Genomic DNA, 18684 nt, shown 5'->3' with positions numbered 1-18684 from the left:
CTGGCACTGATAAATTTGAAGCCAGGACAAAAGACTCAACTAAATGCTGGGAACAGTTTAGTTTGCTAGGTACTGTCAAGTTGTCTTTTATATCTGTTCAATAATGACCGACAAGAAAAAATGCGAAAACATCTAAAAAAAAAAAAATATTAAATTAAATAAATAGATACCTAAGTGGATGCTTTACTGCCTATCTAGTTCAGTGTCTTATGGCCGTGAGTTCAAAGCCCATTAGGGTCTGCTTTGCTTTACACTTTTTGAAGATTGATGAAACAAAAACAAGTAATGATGCAATCTTTTAGACTTTTAAGAGAGAATATTTTTATTTAAAATATTCATAATAGGTGCAGGAGTAGCTGTGCTGTAAGTAGCTTGCTTACCAACCACAAGGTTCCGGGTTCAGTCCCACTGCGTGGCACCTTGGGCAAGTGTCTTCTACTACAGCCTCGGGCCGACCAAAGCCTTGTTTGTGAGTGGATTTAGTAGACAGAAACTGAAAGAAGCCCATCGTATATGTGTGCGTGTGTGCGTACCCCCCCCCAACATTGCTTGACAAGTAATGCTGGTGTGTTTACATCGTTACGGTTCAGCAAAAGAGACTGATAGAATAAGTACTAGTCTTACAAAGAATAAGTTCTGGGGTCAATTTGCTCGACTAAAGGCGGTGCTTCAGCATGGCCGCAGTCAAATGACTGAAACAAGTAAAAGAATTGCATTTTGAACTTTTTCTTTGATTTTCTTTTTTTCTTTTTCCGTTGTTCAATCAATATTAGAGGTTATATTCCTGGATTTGAAGTAGGACCCTTTATTTATTTAAAGCAGAAATCTGAAGTTGTTATTTCTGAAGATGAATTTAATAGCAAAAAGCCTTGTGAGTAAATCTGGTAGACAGAAAGTGAAAGATGCTCAATCTCTCAGTGTGTGCGTACATGTGTGTCTTTGTCATGACATCATGCAATAGCTGTAGAAGGGTGTCACAGTCATAAAAGCTGCCTTCTATTTCAAACTTTCCATGGAAACATGATTGGCCAAGGGGAAATATTACTTTACTTAGAAACATGTAAGGGTTGGCAACTGGAAGAGCATCCAGTTTTAGACATTCTTTCTCAATAAATTCTGCTTGCCCAAGCAATCATGAAAAGGTACCATTAAAACAACAATGATGATGATGATAATAATGATTATGATGATATATTGTTGCTCCTATGTTACAGAAAGCAATTAATATTACTAAGCAACCCATTCCACTCTCAGAGTAGTTGGCATTAGGAAGGGCATCCAGCTGTAGAAACCATGCCAAAACAGAATGGGGTCTGGTGCAACCTTCCAGTTCACCATCCCTGGTCAAACCCTCCAACCCATGTCAGCATGGACAACAGATGCTAAATGATGATGATGATGATGATGATGATGATGATGATGAATATAAAATAAACAACATGCTATAAAGACAAAGATGAAATGTAATATTTTCTTTTCTAGCTAACATATATATTTATGTAGCAGCTTTTCTGAAAACCCAATGTTTATTACATACAACCTAACTTTACAACACAACTCTTTTTTTGCCATACAGCATAGGGTTTATTTTTTTAATCATTTTCTTTTTTTTTATGATGCTTCAATGACAGCATTCCAATTTCTAGTGACAACATAAAGATAAGGGATATTTTCTCTTTTGCTTGTTATTTATTTCATATGCTAATAATATTTTTTTCTTATTATTTTTATAGTTACCATAAAACATGTCAATCAGCTAATTTTGGCAACCTCCAGCAACCACTGCACTTGCCTATTCCACTTCACACGTGTGCAGTGAAAACCTGCAACTTCTCTCAACTCTTTCAACAGTCTTTCACAGTTATTTCTCTTTCTGTTTATCTTGAGTCAGCTTTGCACTGCTCACCACCTTCAAGATTCAATTCCATTTTTTCCCATCCTTCTCCATCCTAACACGGAATGGAGTGCATGTGCTTCAGTATTCATCTAGAAATTTCTACAGTAGATGAAAAAAAGATTCTCACACTGACTTGCAGCCCAATATAACTACATGAATTTATCACAGAAGATGAGTGATATTTATTTTACCAATAGGCGCAGGAGTGGCTGTGTGGTAAGTAGCTTGCTTACCAACCACATGGTTCCAGGTTCAGTCCCACTGTGTGGCATCTTGGGCAAGTGTCTTCTACCATAGCCTCAGACCGACCAAAGCCTTGTGAGTGGATTTGGTAGACGGAAACTGAAAGAAGCCTGTCGTACATATGTATATATATATATGTGTGTGTGTGTGTGTGTTTGTCCCCCTAGCATTGCTTGACAACCGATGCTGGTGTGTTTATGTCCCCGTCACAGATACTGATAGAATAAGTACTAGGATTACAAAGAATAAGTCCCGGGGTCAATTTGCTCGACTAAAGGTGGTGCTCCAGCATGGCTGCAGTCAAATGACTGAAACAAGTAAAAGAGTAAAAGAGTAATAATGCAGGAATTCGAACCCAGAATTTAGAAGGGCCTTACCAAATATCATAAGGTATATAGACGTGTCTCATGATTCCTGCAGCTTCACAGCCTTCATAGATATTTAACAATGATACAGAAGAGAAAATTTGAGACGGTATAAGTAGCTATAATTATAATTAACCGTTAAAAAGATGAAAGTGAAAGACAGCATCAGAAGAATTTGCATTCACATTATAAAGAAATATAACTAAAATGCATTAGAAATTTGGTCTGATGCTCTTCTGATTCTGCCTCGCATCACATTCCATCAGCCTAATGACAGTAAGATTTGTATCATTGACACAATAATAAATACCTGTAGAGGTGGGGTAGTGTAAATTTAAATGACCTGGATATATTACTGCTCCTTATACTCAGGGTTATGCCAAGATACACAGACAAGGAGGTCATGGTTAACTGGCTAGATATTGTTATCAAGGACCAACAGAGAATGATAGGACTCTTAATCAACATATCAGTCCCAACCAGTAAAAATTTTTTGAACATATAGATATAGAAATAGCAGTAACCTACACATGAAGCCTGAAAACAGAAGCAAGCTGATGATTATGTAACCAAAACCCCAGAACGTAAATACGCCCACCTATTGCATAGAGCTCTTTCAATACAATACAAATAATAAAACCAACACAAAATGCTGCACATACCAAAGGCATGTAGGGTTAATGAAGTATGCAATAAAAATAAATAAGACTAGTGAATAATAATAATAATAATAATACTGGATTAAACTAAACAGAAAAGAAATAGACAAAGCAAAATCCCAAGAATGGTTGAGAAACTCAGGACTCAAAGCAGAGACCAAAGGATTTTTAATTGCAGCACAAGATCAAAGCCCCCACCCACCAGAAATTATCAAAACATGTAATGAAAAGAAACATAACAAGTAACTGTAGAATATGTGGAGATGGACAAGAAACAATAAATCATATTTCTGGCTGCCCAGTCCTGGCTAAGAAGGAATATATTCACAGACACGACAGAGCTGGGACCTATATACACTGGAAGCTATGCCAACACTATGAAATAACAACAGAAAAAAGATGGTATAAACACGCCAGAAAAGGTCACAGAAAACGAGAAAGCAACCATACTCTGGGATATGCCAATACACACAGATAGAGAAATTAAGGCAAATAGAACAGATATAGTTGTCAAAGATCATGAAGAAAAAAATGCTTTCTAATTGATGTATCAATACCAGCAGATGACAACGTTTCCCTAAAAGAAATGGAGAAACTTTCAAAATACAAAGACCTGGAAATAGAGGGAACTCGAATGTGGAATCTAAAAACAGAAACAATTCCTATCATAGTAGGTGCCTTAGGTATAATAAAAAAATATTCAGACAAATACATAACAAAAACACCAGGACTTATAAATATATATAACATACAGAAAATTGCACTACTGGGCACTGCACACATCCTACACAAAACACTTTCAATACAGTAACCATAAGAGCATCACAGCAAACCACAGCACATACCCAAGGCACACACAACTGCGCTTGGTAGAGCAGTGAAAGCACGTGATAAAAATAAGACTACTGAATAATAATAATAAATTGTCACACCTTACACTGTGTTAATGGTTAACCTTACAGTAAGGTGGCACTAATTGGATAAATTTCCATACAACCATTAGGCAGAGACTACCAGGTCCAATGAAACTCATTCATACTAACTCACTTCTTCAGTGCCTGGGAATAACATTTAATCCTCTTTCTCTTCAGATTTAGAAATGCTCACATGACACTTTCAAACTACATTAGCAGCATTATTAAACACCTTCTCATTGACTACATACGTACGTGCATTTGATGAACTATACATGTAAACATACAGATTTAATACATGCATGTATACAAAAAAAAAAAAAAAAAAGTACATCCGTGAATGTGCATGCAAACACGAGATATTTACATCAATGACAACGGAATAACATTATCAATAATAATTTTATTTCATTGAATATGGTATTAGACATTAAGCATTATAATGTTTATAATAACTGCATAATGCAAATTTGTAATGTCATAAAACATTATTAGATGGTTTTCAACCTAAACTAAATAAAAAGCTATATTTATCAAGAAAAAATAATAGTCCAGTAACCAACATGGAGAAATGAAATATCTGAACCATCAATATTTTTATATTTCCTATTTAAATTCCCTAAATCCAATTTATTTGAGTTAAAGTATTAGGAAACATACAACATCTTTTAGTAATTTTAACCAGGTGCTTAATTTGTAATTGAAATGTCAATATTCATAAACAGATATTGAAACCTTTAGACCGGTCAGGGTTATAGTCCAAAGGAATTCTCCTGTCTCTTTCTTTTAAGCAACCTTGTAGTTGCTATCTACAATAATGCTCTGATCAATCTATCAGTCTACCTATTGGTCTGTCTATCTAGCCATCTATCTATCTATCTATCTATCTATATATATATATATATATATATATACAAATTAGGATGACAAAATAATAAAGAATTATGTTATGAGTGTATTCCACCTTATAGCAGAAACAGTAGTAAGCTAATGAAGTTTATTAATTATTACAAGTTTATTAATTGTTTTTTACTTTGCCCATCCTAATCTCTTATTACTGCTCTGTATTCGACTGATGATTCATTCTGAAGCATATTTATATTGAGTTCCAGGTATATATATATACCTTTGGAAATATGCTGTGCGTGAGAAGACCCGGCAAGACAAGTGAGACCATAACCCGTGGCCTTTACCAAGGGTGTAGCCAGCCCACTTATGCATACCTTTCCTTCTTTGGACACAAAATCCTGCTTGTGAAGACCTGGTGAAGCAAGCGAAATCGAAAATTGAACCAAATTTGACAACTGACACCCATGCCAACCTTCCTTCATTGGACACTAAACTCAGCTTGTGAAGACCTGTTGGGGCAAGTGAGATCGAAACTGAATCAAATTCAATGACCGGCACCCGTGCCAGTAGAGTGCTAACAGCACCATCTGAGCGGTCCCCCAAAATTTCAGGACTTGTGCCTATAGTAGAAAGGATTAGATCAATCTCTATTTAAATTATGCTTTTATTTAATATTTCTCTCATTTTTACATTATTTGAAATACAAATGATAATGCTGATGCCTATATAGAGTTTTTATGAGTTTTGTAATGTGCTTTGGTTATTCAATGAGTGATCAGATATGTGGAAAATTCAGTTATCTGTAAACCCTCCACCAGTTCTATTGGTGCCAGATTGGGGCTTACTGCACAACCAGAAATTTCATGGAGAGTAATGGAGTGGAATTAGTATCAGCCTAAGAGAAATGAAACAACTCTAACTCGTATAAACTTATTAGACTTGGCTTACTGGGAAATCAGGTTTGGGCCTGACAGAGCCAAAGTGGATGAGTTCTCCTCGAGCGTTGGGCCTGACAGAGGCAAAGTGGATGAGTTCCCTTCGAACATTGGACCTGACGGAGACAAAGTGGATGAGTGCCTCCATCAGGCCCAATGTTCAAAGAAAAGATCTTTGGGCCTGACAGAGGCAAAGTGGCTGAGTTCCTTTTGAACATTGGGCCTTACAGAGGCAAAGTGGCTGAGTTCCTTTCGAGTGTTGGGCCTCACAGTGGCAATGATCAAGACCTTTGGCATTATGTTGTGCTTGGGAAGAAGATCCATCAAGTCAAGCAAAATCGCAGTGGTGGCAGATACCGATGGCACGCAAACGCACCCCGATGTCAAGCAAATGGCACCTGTGCCAGTGGCATGTAAAAGCACTCATTATACTCTCAGAGTGGCTGGCATTAAGAAGGGTATCCAGCCATAGAAAAACATGCCAAATCAGACTGGAGTCTGGTTCAGCCTTCCAGCATGCCAGCCCAATCAAACTGTCAAACCCATGCCAGCATGGAGAACGGACATTAAATGATGATGATGATGATGATGACTTGCTCCATTTTATAGGCTCACAATTTGGATTTACTTAACGATAACCAGTGGAATATTTTGATAGATATGTATGAAGTATTTATAAATAAACCAAGCAACTAGACAAATGTTGATGTTACTCTCACTTCAAGACGACGAAACACACTGCACTGCAACTGATTGACAGTTAATTTAGCATGCATTTTTATTTCTGCATAATATAACAACAGAGCATACAATATAATATTATTACACTTTAATTTACATCTCTTATGATAATAGGCCGATCAGAAATACCAGGACTCATATTTTCTCCTGTCAAAGTTTTAGATTTCATGCTTAAAGAGGTCTATAGAAAACCAGTCGAGTGACTTTTTAAGTGGCCCCTAGTTAATCAGTGGGTTAGTTGTTAGGGTGTTGCACTCATGATTGCAAGACTGTGATTTCAATTCCCAGAATGGCTGGTACATTGTGATCTTGAGCAAAACACTTCATTTCACATTGTTTCAGTCAACTCGGTTACAAATGAATAACCCTTTGAGGGACTGGTGTCCCATTCAAGGGGAATGTTGAGTTATCAGTCACTTATACACCATGGAAATTGAGCATCTGGCCCTGTAAGTTCTAGGGCTTGAGGCCATAAAGTTTTAGGGCTCAAGGCCATAAAGTCCAAGGGTTGATGAGGATGATAACATGAGATTTGAACTGGAAGCTGTAATAGGGTTTCTGATTTAGGCATATGGATAACAGTTTTGAGGAGAAGGGGTTACTCAATACCATTGGTTATCTCAATATTTGACTCATACTCTATTTTATCAACCCTGAAGGGATGAAAAGCAAAGTTAACCTTGGCAGAATGTTCTAATGATTCTGTCAACTCACTGAAGCCATAATATGAGATACATGAATAATCTATATTATTATCTCATGATAATATCAAAATGGATTGTAACTTATATGTTTAGAAAGGGTTGTACTTATGCTTGTTTTTCTTATTTTTCTCCTTTCTTTTTTTTTTTGAGGTCTCTGAGGAACAAAAGAATTACCTGGAGAAAGAACAAAAATCAGTTTCAAATGCAAAAAAAAAAAAAAAAAAAATTAGAAGTTAAATTTACCATAAGCAGTTCCTGGACCATAGTCGTTCCCAGAGTCGATCATTACTTGACCCAACTGTTCAGCATTTGTATACCTGTCTCTCTTCTTTTTATCAACTTTCTCATACAAAAAGTCTTCCATACGGATATCTGGAGAGAAAAAAGGAAGTAAAAATGTTTAGTTTTCTGACAAGAATGTATATATATATATATATATATATAAAACACATCTAAATAACTGGCACTCTGTTGGTTATGATGGCAAGTGTTCTAGTTGATCTGATCAATGAAACAGTCTGCTCATGAGATTAAACATTCAAGTGACCAAGCACTCCACAGATGTGTGTAACCTTAATAGTTCTCAAAGAGATTCAGTAGGACACAGAATGTGACAAGCCTGATCCTTTCAAGTACAGGTACTATTTATTTTTGCCAGCTGAGTGGACTGGAGCAATGTGAAATAAAGTGTCTTGCTCAAGGACAAAAAGCGCTGCCAGGAATTGAATTCATGACTGTGATTGTGAGCCAAATATTCTAACTATGAAGTCACAAATTAGGTAAATGAGATTCTTTTTTTAAACCTTTCATTACTGCATTTATTTTGAGATGCTCATTTGACATTTGTACTATAGAGTTGGTTTCAGCCGGGTTGGTAATGAAAGGGTTAATGTCCACTCTTTAACCTTTACGTTACTGTATTTATTTTGAGATGCTTTGTGTTCCTTTCAATTACTTTAAATATAATAAGGAATTTAGTAAAATAACTTAGTTATCATTAAGCTAGTGTTAGGAATATAAATTGTGACTAAAGTTTGGAAGATTTTAATTCAGAACTTATGAAAATAAGACATCAGTACTCAGAGTCAGAGCCAGTTTCAGCCGGTTTGGTAACGAGAGGGTTAATGATATCTGTTAATGAGCTTTAAAACCATTTCAAAATGTTCTCTTTTATGACTTAAGTCAGATCATAAATTTTTGAAATTTAAATGTGTTATCTCTTAAATATTCAACTCAAAATATTTCTTGCATATCTGCTGTATAATTCATAGAAATTAACATAAAGCTGTGATTTTGACAAAGTTATCTAGTAGAGACTTTGCAAGATTTCATCAGATATCTCCAATATTCTAAAAGGCATTCTTTTAACACGAAAATCTACAAAATTATTAGTTGGTTGTAGACCTGGATAAAAAAAGAGGTCTAAAATAACAGCTTCAGAATGTAAACCATACACATAGTATTATGAAAGAAGATTTTAACTTAATTTAATATAATTTGATTTTAATGTGCATTGTTAAATGAAGTGTACACACAAGCTTGTTGACTATATCAAACAGCCAACAATGGTATAATTAACTGGTGTATTAATGCACAACTATAGAAACTGGAAGTAATTAATAGGCAATGCTTAATTAATATAATAACAAGATTAATTTTACTGAAAAACATAACAGGAATTTCCAGTGTAACTAACGCGTTAATTCTGTCATTACAAATCTTCGTTAGGGTATGTATCCAACATAATCCCAATGCAGTGAATACTATTTATGCAAACGATAAATCTTACAGAGCAGGTATCAAAAGAATCTAAACAGAAAATTATCTGGCTTCAGATAGGAAGTGTTTATAGTAATATTTCATAAATAAATTATGTGAAACGTCATCATAGAATGAAATATTTTCTCAGTTTCTAAACTACTTGCTATCAAATTCATAAGTTCAGTCTGACATGATAATCATCATCTTCATCGTTTAACGTCTGCTTTCCATGCTGGCATGTGTTGGACAGTTTGACTGAGGGCTGGCAAGCCAGAACGCTGCACCAGGCTCCAATCTGATCTGGCAGAGTTTCTACAGCTGTATGCCCTTCCTAATGCCAACCACTCTGAGAGTGTAGTGGATGCTTTTTACGTGCCACCAGCATGAGGGCCAGTCAGGCGGTACTGGCATCGACCACGCTTGAATGGTGCTTTTTACATGCCACCAGCATGGGAGCCAGTCAGGCAGCACTATCAATGAAATTATTAGCTCATAATTCAGAATTTTAATTGCTCATTATAATTCCACTTCAATAACTGAAATTAAAGAAATTTTAGTTATCTAGAAGTTCTGTAGAGGGTCTTTTCTTTTTTTTTTAGCAAGCCAAAGGATAAACGATCTTGCATTTTTATTTTGATTATTGCTTTTGCTGTAATTTAAGCCATTAACACCAATAGTCCAGTGCCTGTGGTAATGTATGACTCTCCAGCTGTTGCTAAGTAAACTCTCACTTTTAATTAGATCTCTTTTATGCATTTCTTGCATTCCACTTAACAACGCCCTTCTAGCAATATCAGATGCTGGTATAACAGAGCAAAAGTTAGGATCTTCCTTTATCATGGAACACTTGGATCTTTTGTTGGAGATCTTTGTCCCTAATGGTCTCTAACCAACAGACTTCATCGTCATCATTTAAAACCCATTTTCCATGCTGGCAAGGTTAGGATGATTTGACAGGATGCAGCATGCTGCAACATTGTACTGATTGCCAGCATCAACTTTGGCATGGCTTCTACAGCTAAGTACCTTGCCTAACACCAACTATTTCAGAGTGTGCACCTAATGTTTTCTTCATGTTATTGATACTAGTGAAGTTGCCAAGCAACTTGCAAGGCAGAAAAGAACAGGGGAAAAAAGAAGAGAAAAAATATTAATTGCATCTCTTCCATGACTGTACTATATAACAGTGATATGATATACTCATGTTAATAATTTAGTAACTTAGAGATCTAGATATTCTGAAGTTGAAAAAAAATATTGGCTTCAAATTTTAGCACAAGGCCAGCAATTGTGGGGAAGGGCACAAGTTGGTTACATCAACCCCACTGCTCAATTGGTACTTATTTTATCAACCCCAAAAGGATGCAAAACAAAGTTGACCCTGGTGGAATTTGAACTCAGAGCATCAAGTCAGAAGAAAAACTGCTAACCTTTCTGATAGAATTTTTCAGTTTGATGAGAACAGCAGTTTTTATTGTGTTTGTCCTATTTTTACTGAAGTCCAGAATCAGACTGTGATAAAATCAGATGAGTCTTCTGCTTGTCAATAATCTGCATATTCCAGATTATAAACTTAACTACATTGGATTCAATTACTTTTTATTTTTGTTGATGAAGATCTTTGTCATACCAGTATCCTCTGCAGACAAAAATGCTCATAGCAAACACCTCTCTTAAACACCTGTCATGATATCAACAGTTTTCTGTTCACAATTCTTCAGGACACCTATTTACACATTTTTGTTTTGTTTCGTTTTTTTAGCAGCTTGATTATTTTATAGGAATTTCATGTCTCAAGTTACAGAGAATGTTTCTGATAAATGCCTTTCCACTGTTGAAGATTATAGAAGGCTGGACCCCCTCACCCTATTCAAAATAACCGGTTTACATAGAAAGCTTTCTTAGGTAAAATCTAAATACTGGTTGGTTGTTTCAGTCTCTGCAAGAAAATTTGATTGAAACCATGCTGAGTAAAGGAAAGTTTAATTTCTCCCATCATAACCCATGTTAAGTTCATTTCTTGAAAACTGTGTAATTGTTATAACTACTGTTATCATGTATTTAACAACAGATTAAATGGGTTGTTTGTTATTCGTATGTCATGATAATTCTGCTACACTATGCAGGGCGCTTCCAGATTAGAGAGAAGCAGTTTGTACACTAGTGTGATGAGTAAGGCTGCTGAATAATGTAAACATTTCTGCCATTAAGGATGATGCATCAAACAAGAAAAAGATAAAATTAGACTGTTATATAACACATCAGAGTTTTGCTTTCTTAAAGATGAAATCCATCTCTAAATTATTTTATTAAACTGATGAAAAGAAGCACCAGTTGAATAATAACAATAATAAAAGAATAGTTAACCAGCAGCATTTAGATATTTCGCAAAACTGAACAAGCTTAGATTAAGTATGTTGGCTTCTTTGCAAAAGACTCAAACAGCTGTCTCTTAGTAGCAGGAACAGAAAGAGATTACCTAATAACAGCAACACTAAAGGGTACAATAACATGACTAAACCTATTTATGTAACCACATGTTGCAATTCAGAGATGGAGATTTATGGAAGAGTCATATGAACAAACAATCTCTTGAAATTTTTTAGAAAAAAGCAAAGAAGTGAATTATAGAACAAGCATCACAGTTACACAAGGAAGTAATACACTGCGGAAAATAATGAGGTTGTCTCTGTGTTTTATTTTTTAAGGTTTTTTTTTTATAGCCCCTACAATTGTGAAAATGTGAAACTGTAAATGAAGTTGTTTCATTTTTCCCTCATATTTATTACAAACTTTATTACCATTTCTATTTTGCTGCCCTGCACTATCATACATCTTCTATTCCCCCAACTCACTCCTGGCACCCCTGCCCCACTTATTCCTTGAAGGTCCACTCTGACACCTCTTCACCCCCTTTTCTCATCACTTCCCAGCTTCACTCCACCCTCTCTTCTAAAATATGAGGAGTCATGTAGCCCCTTTACTGCAAGAAACCTCTTCTACTCTGGCCCTTTCTCTCGTACTATATACCCTCTACTTATTCTTCTAGCATAAACTTACCCCTTTTGGTCAGGGTCCAAAGTCTGCATGGTAACCTTAATTGTGCTGGTGGCACAAAAAAGAGTACTCAATGCATGCTGTAAAGTGGTTTGCATTACGGGAGGGCATCCAGCCATAGAAACCATACTAAACAGATACTGGAACACAATGCAGGCCTTGAGCCCATTGGATCCTGTCAAACTGTCCAGCCCATGCCAGCACAGGACATGGACATTAAATAATGATAATTCATTGGGCTAAATTTTGTTGCTAAACTTTCAACATTTAAATTGTTTCAATGTTTAGCTGTTATATATCAAGAAAACAGAATGCAGTCTTTTAACAGGAAGGGGTAAGACACTTGTTTCTCAACCACATAGTTCCAGGTTCAGTCCCACTGGGTGGCACTTTAGGCAAGTGTCTTCTACTATAGCCTTGGGCTGACCAAAGCCTTGTGAGTGGATTTGATAGACGGAATCTTGAAAGAAGCCCGTTGTGTGTGTGCGTGTGTATATATATATATATATATATATATATATATATACTCTTTACTCTTATTTGTTTGTCATTTGACTGTAGCCATGCTGCAGAACCGCCTTTAGTCGTACAAATTGACCCCAGGACTTATTCTTTGTAAGCCTAGTACTTATTCTATTGGTCTCTTTTGCCAAACCACTAAGTTACGGCGATGCAAACACACCACCATCAGCTGTCAAGTGAGGTTGGGGGGGGACAAACAGACACACAAACATATACACACACATACATTATATATATATATATATATATATATATATATATATATATACGACGGGCTTCTTTCAGTTTGTCTACCAAATCCACTCACAAGGCTTTGGTCGGCCTGAGGCTATAACAGAAGACACTTGCCCAAGGTGCCACGCAGTGGGAATGAATTCAGAACCATGTGGTTGGTAAGCAAGCTACTTACCACACAGTCACTCATGCACCTATATATATATATATATATATATATATATATATATATATATATATAAATAAAACATAAAATTTCACACCAGTATGCTGTCTCCAGTCACATGCTCCATAAAAGATTTCCAGTTTTATTTCTCTTAAGAGAAATGATGATCTTTTTGTTTGTTTCTTTCAAGACTATGCTAAAAACAGATTTAATGTTAAACAAGATTTGGGCAATTGGATAAATACCAGTAAGTTATGACTAAAGGTATTTCTCTAAAACATGACTAAATCTGTTTATCTAACCAAACATAGCAGTTGCAAAAATATGTTCCAAAAAAAAAAAAAAAAAGGGAAAAAGATTTCTGGATGTGTCATATGAGTAAACAATCTTTAGAAAATAAAATGAAGCCTGCAAGTGAATTACAGTGCAGGCATCACGTTTATAGAAGGAATGAATGCAGTTTGGAAAATAACGAAGTTGAAAAGTAACTGCTTTGGAAAAATTCTATATTTTTGAGTCAAGTGAAATCATTGGCGTGGCTGATGCCAGTGCCGCTTGACTGGCACATACAAAGCACCTTTCGAGTGTGGTCGATGCCACTTCCATGTAAAAAGCACCATACAAGCATGGTTGATGCTAGTGCTGCTTGACTGGCTCCCATGCTGGTGGCACATACAAAGTACTATTCAAGCGTGGTTGATGCCAGTCCCATTGGACTGGCTCCTGTGCCAATAGCAAGTAAAAAAGTGCCATACGAGCATGGTTGATGCCCGTGCCACCTGACTGGCTCCTGTGCCGGTGGCATGTAACAAAAACCTTAAAGGTCTTTTAGTTGAAGAAATCCACCTCAGGACTCATTCTTTGTAAGCCAAGTACTTATTCTATCAATTCTTTGGCTGAACCGCTAGGCTATGAGGGATGTAAACACACCAACACCGGTTATCAAGGAATGGTGGGGTACAAACACAGACACACACACATATATATATATATATAATAGACTTCTTTTGGTTTCCGCCTACCAAATCCACTCACAAGGTTTTGGTTGGCCCAAGGCCATAGCAGAAGACACTTGCTAACCTGGAACCATGTAGTTAGGAAGCAAGCTTCTTACCACACAGCCACTCCTGCACCTATATTATATATATATATATATAAATATATACATACAATGGGCCTCCTTCAGTTTCCATCTACCAAATCCACTCACAAGGCTTTGGTTGGCCTGAGGCTATAGTAGAAGATACCTGCCCAAAGTGCCACACAATAACACTGAACTCAGAACCATGTGGTTGAGAAACAAGATTCTTACCATACAGCCACACCTGCGATGATGATATATGTACAAAGGTGGGTGAACAAATGAGTGGAAGTATGCTTCGACACAGAGTGGGAGATATATTTGAGTTGGCTTAACTCCTCATATTATTTTAATGACTTGTAGACAGGACCAAAAAAAAAAACAAAAAAGAAAAAAAAACCCCGACTAACTCCTAAGTCATTTGGAAGGAAAGTGGAGAAAGAACAAGATGGCTTCTTTCTTACAGAGAGAACTTAATCCTCAATGTTCAGTTTAAGTCAGTGTTAGAGCTGTTGTTGGTGAGCTGTCACCACAACTATGACCCAAACTAACCAATAGCAGTTAAGCTCTTGCTGTGTTTCTCAGTAAGAAAGAAACCGTATTGTTCTTTCTCCTCTTTATGTCTGAGAAGCTGGTTGTGTCTTTTTCACATCCACAAAACTTAAAAAAACATGAGGAGTTAAGTCAACCAGTTATATACATATACATATATATATATATATATATATATATACACATACGTACACACACACACACACATATATATATGTATACATACGGAGTGTTTCTTTTTGACTCCAGGTGTGTTGTACTTAAAAATGTGTTTATATTCTTGAATGTGATAAAGTGTAGAATTGAATTATTATCTTGCTTCCAGCTTCAGTGTTGCTGCCAGGATTTGAAAAATAGGGCAGATTTTCCCTCCTTATTTTGTGATTTTGGGGGGATTTTTGAAAAACAAGGGAGAATCCGTGTCAGTGTTTAGTGAACAAATTAAACACACTACCCAGCAGTGGCTAAAACATGAACCGATCAAGTTAATGTATGAACATTCTTTTTATATGTCTGTTTCCTTTTGCACAATATTAAAACAATGGCTAAAATTTTCTGAAGCAACACCCCCACTAATTTTATCTACGAGCCGCCATTGATCATTTGAAAGATAAAGAGAGCAAGTGTATGTATCATACTCAGCAAAAGGTTCATCTACAATATAGCTATACAAAACCTTTGTTTCGTTTACCATACATAGCATTTAAAACAATAACATGTTGGGGTACTGCAAACCCCCACTAGCAAATATTCAGACAAATAAAGAGGAAATTGTGATACTCAGTCAATAAAAATATTTTAGTTCCATTACAAATTGTGTTATCAATTCTGAATGATTTAATTTGTAATTTACTGAGATTTGTTATAGGGCTAAGCGACCGGATGCCTTAGATTTGTTAAAACTGAACAACAATCAATATCATTCCGGCATTTCACTGAAAGTACTTACATCAACGATTTATGTAAATGTCAGAACTACTAGACAACAACAAAGTCTGTTTTTCATTGTTTTGTTTTTCTGTTTGTATGTTGGCATCATTTGAAAGGTAAGAGAGCAAGAGTGTGTATGAATTTATCTAGAGACCAGTGAGGATTGGTTCAGGAAACTCACTGGAATCATTATGTAAAGGGACATTCAGTCATCCTGTGCTGTTAATCATCAGCTCTTGGTATTTCTTTTTAATTCCTTTCTTTCTATTTCCATTAAATTTATATTTGTTCATCTTCTAGATATGTGTCACTCAAGACCCGTGGAAAATTGCCAGCATCATTCCCCTGTTCAAAAAGGGTGATTGTACATCACCTGTCAACTATTGTCCAGTCAGTCTTATTAGCTGCACCACCAAACTGATGGAGTTCTGCATCAGAGAAACATTCTGGAACTTCAAGAACTCTCACAGCTTTATTCAACCATCACAATTTGGATTTATCTCTAACTCCACCTGCTGTATCCAACTCATTGAGTTTCTTGAGGACATCGTCCGAATTACTGATAGTAGTTCATGGGTGGGTCTTATCTATTTTGACTTTGCTAAAGCTTTCAATTGTGTGTCACACAAATAACTCATGGCAAAACTGTCTGCAATAGGTGTGAAAAATGATCTCTACAACTGGTTGAAATCCTTCATTCTAAATCGAAAAGAGATAGTCACGGTTCTAGGACATCATTCTCACCCTATGAGATGATATCTGGTATAACACAAGGATCCGTTCTTGGACCCCTGTTGTTTGTTGCATACATTAATGACACAGGTGCCAACTTGAAGAATGTTAGTGTTGAAATACACATACCATCAAGTTGTACCTTTAGATAAAAAGAACAGATCCTATATGCAATAGATCTTTCCTGCAATCAGACCTGGACACAATGCAGCAATGAATTACTGACTAGCAACTGAAGTTGACTGCGGTCAAGGGCATCACCATGTATTTTGGGAGGAAAAACCCAGCTTTTACATATTCCCTCAACACCACCAATGTTAAGAAGTCTGTAAGGGAACATGACCTGGGTATTATTGTCAAGAAGGCTGAAGGTGTCTTAGCATCTCTCAGTGAGACCTTTGTCAACTAATCTCCATCTATTTAAAGCTGTATCTGACTCTGGTACGTCCACACTTAGAATTTGCATTACCAGTCTGGAACCCCTAACTTGCTCAGCATATCAATATCCTGGAAGCTGTTCAGAAATGTGCAACCAGACAAATACCTGCCATCAGGCATCTACCATACTCAGAACATATTGCTTCTCTGGGCGTGGACACATTAAAGCTCTGACATCTGACAACAGACTTGGTAGACATCAAAAAGATTATTCATCATCTTTCTTATTTCTTTATTGCCCACAAGGGGCTAAACATAGAGGGAACAAACAAGGACAGACAAAGGGATTAAGTTGATTACATCGACCCCAGTGCGTAACTGGTACTTAATTTATCAACCCCGAAAGGGTGAAAGGCAAAGTCAACCTCGGCGGAATTTGAACTCAGAACGTAACGGCAGATGAATTACCGCTAAGCATTTTGCCTGGCGTGCTAACGTTTCTGCCAGCTCGCCGCCCTTGTTTATTCTGCATCTTTCCAACAACAACCTCAGGCACTTTTTGGAATTCCATATGTCTAACACTCATGGACATGCTTACAATATCAAAAAAGCACCTATGACTTTCAGAAATATTTTTCCATGCACAGAATTGCTGAAGCACAAAATAAACTATTCACATCAGATTTTAGCTGTCAAGATAACACACCTTTCATGCTTTCTGAAATTAACCAATAGTACACCTGATGCCCCCTCTCCACCATTTTCCTTTTTTTTTTTTCTTTTGTTAAGATTTATTCACTGTTCCCTTTCTGTACATATTCTGTATACTGTTCACGCAGTTTTGTTTACCTTTTCTGCTGAGTTATAGTGCACCTGAGCACTGTATACAATAAGTTCATTATATATTATATCCATATAATTTTGAGGAATGAATGTAGTTGATAAAAATCAATCCCTTCTACATGACTGGTACTTTATTGACTCTAGAGAGAAGAGCTATAAATTTGACCATGGCAAAATTTGAAGAAATCTTACTGTAACTGGCTTTATGTCTGTCCATGACCTTTTTATGGCCAAACAACTGATCACATTTGCACAAAACTTGGCAGTCTTACTAAGGACGTCTCAAGAATGGCTCATATCATGTTTAAAAAATTTTATTGGAAAGACTTGCTACACTGCTTCGATTCGTACGAAACTAAGGAAGCCATTTCCGTATACATTCATAAAAACAAATTAAATGGAAATCGGCCACAGTAAGAAAACAGAAACTAAGACCTAAATGGCATTTATGAAAGTTCAAACAGTACTTTCAGTTCTTTCATTATTATCTCTACAATGGTTTTGGTGTTGATGGGGTGTGCGACACACAGAGACATAGATAGAGAGAGAAAGACAGAGACAGAAGAAAACACATAGACACACAGAAACAGAGAAAAGGACACACTGAGTGTGTGCATTTTCTTTTACTCCATCAACACGTTGATGGAGTGTATGAAACAGGTGTGTGACAGAGTGAGAGAGAGAGACATACAGTGAAAGAGAGAGAGAGAGAGAGAGAGAGAGAGAGAGTGAGAGAGAGAGAGTGAGAGAGAGAGAGAGACATACAGTGAAAGAGAGAGAGACATACAGTGAAAAAGAGAGAGACATACAGTGAAAAAGAGAGAGAGACATACAGTGAAAGAGAGAGAGAAAAACACAGAGACAGAAAGAGAGAAAAAAGACAGTGTGTGTGTGAGTCTTTTTTAATCCCATCATCACACTTCCTCTAAAACTACGTCAATTTGGTACAACACCCACAACAAAAAAATAAATAAATAAAAACAATAATGTTAATGACTACATAATTAACAACTTCCCAGGAGAAAGTCAACAATATCTAAGTTTGGACACCTATAGTCAATGGAAATTATCACCAGTATCCAGAAGATTTCCTTAACAAATTGAATCCATCAGGACTATCT

At 36.4% G+C, this 18684-nt stretch overlaps 1 protein-coding gene across 8 annotated transcripts in view; it reads right to left on the bottom strand.

Annotated features, from left to right (window-relative positions):
• LOC106869469 (endophilin-B1) overlaps positions 1–18684 on the bottom strand; it is a 169922-nt gene that overhangs the window by 100958 nt on the left and 50280 nt on the right. For all 8 annotated transcript variants that reach the window (XM_089347792.1, XM_089347794.1, XM_089347793.1 and 5 more), the window contains exon 3: positions 7551–7679. In XM_089347792.1, coding sequence (XP_089203918.1) covers positions 7551–7679 — 129 coding nt within the window. The remainder of the gene's footprint in view (positions 1–7550; positions 7680–18684) is intronic.

Source organism: Octopus bimaculoides, chromosome 2 (genome assembly GCF_046866305.1).
Source record: "Octopus bimaculoides isolate indiv1 chromosome 2, ASM4686630v1, whole genome shotgun sequence".
NCBI classification, from domain to species: domain Eukaryota; kingdom Metazoa; phylum Mollusca; class Cephalopoda; order Octopoda; family Octopodidae; genus Octopus; species Octopus bimaculoides.
This window is presented reverse-complemented; position numbering and strand designations above follow the sequence as displayed.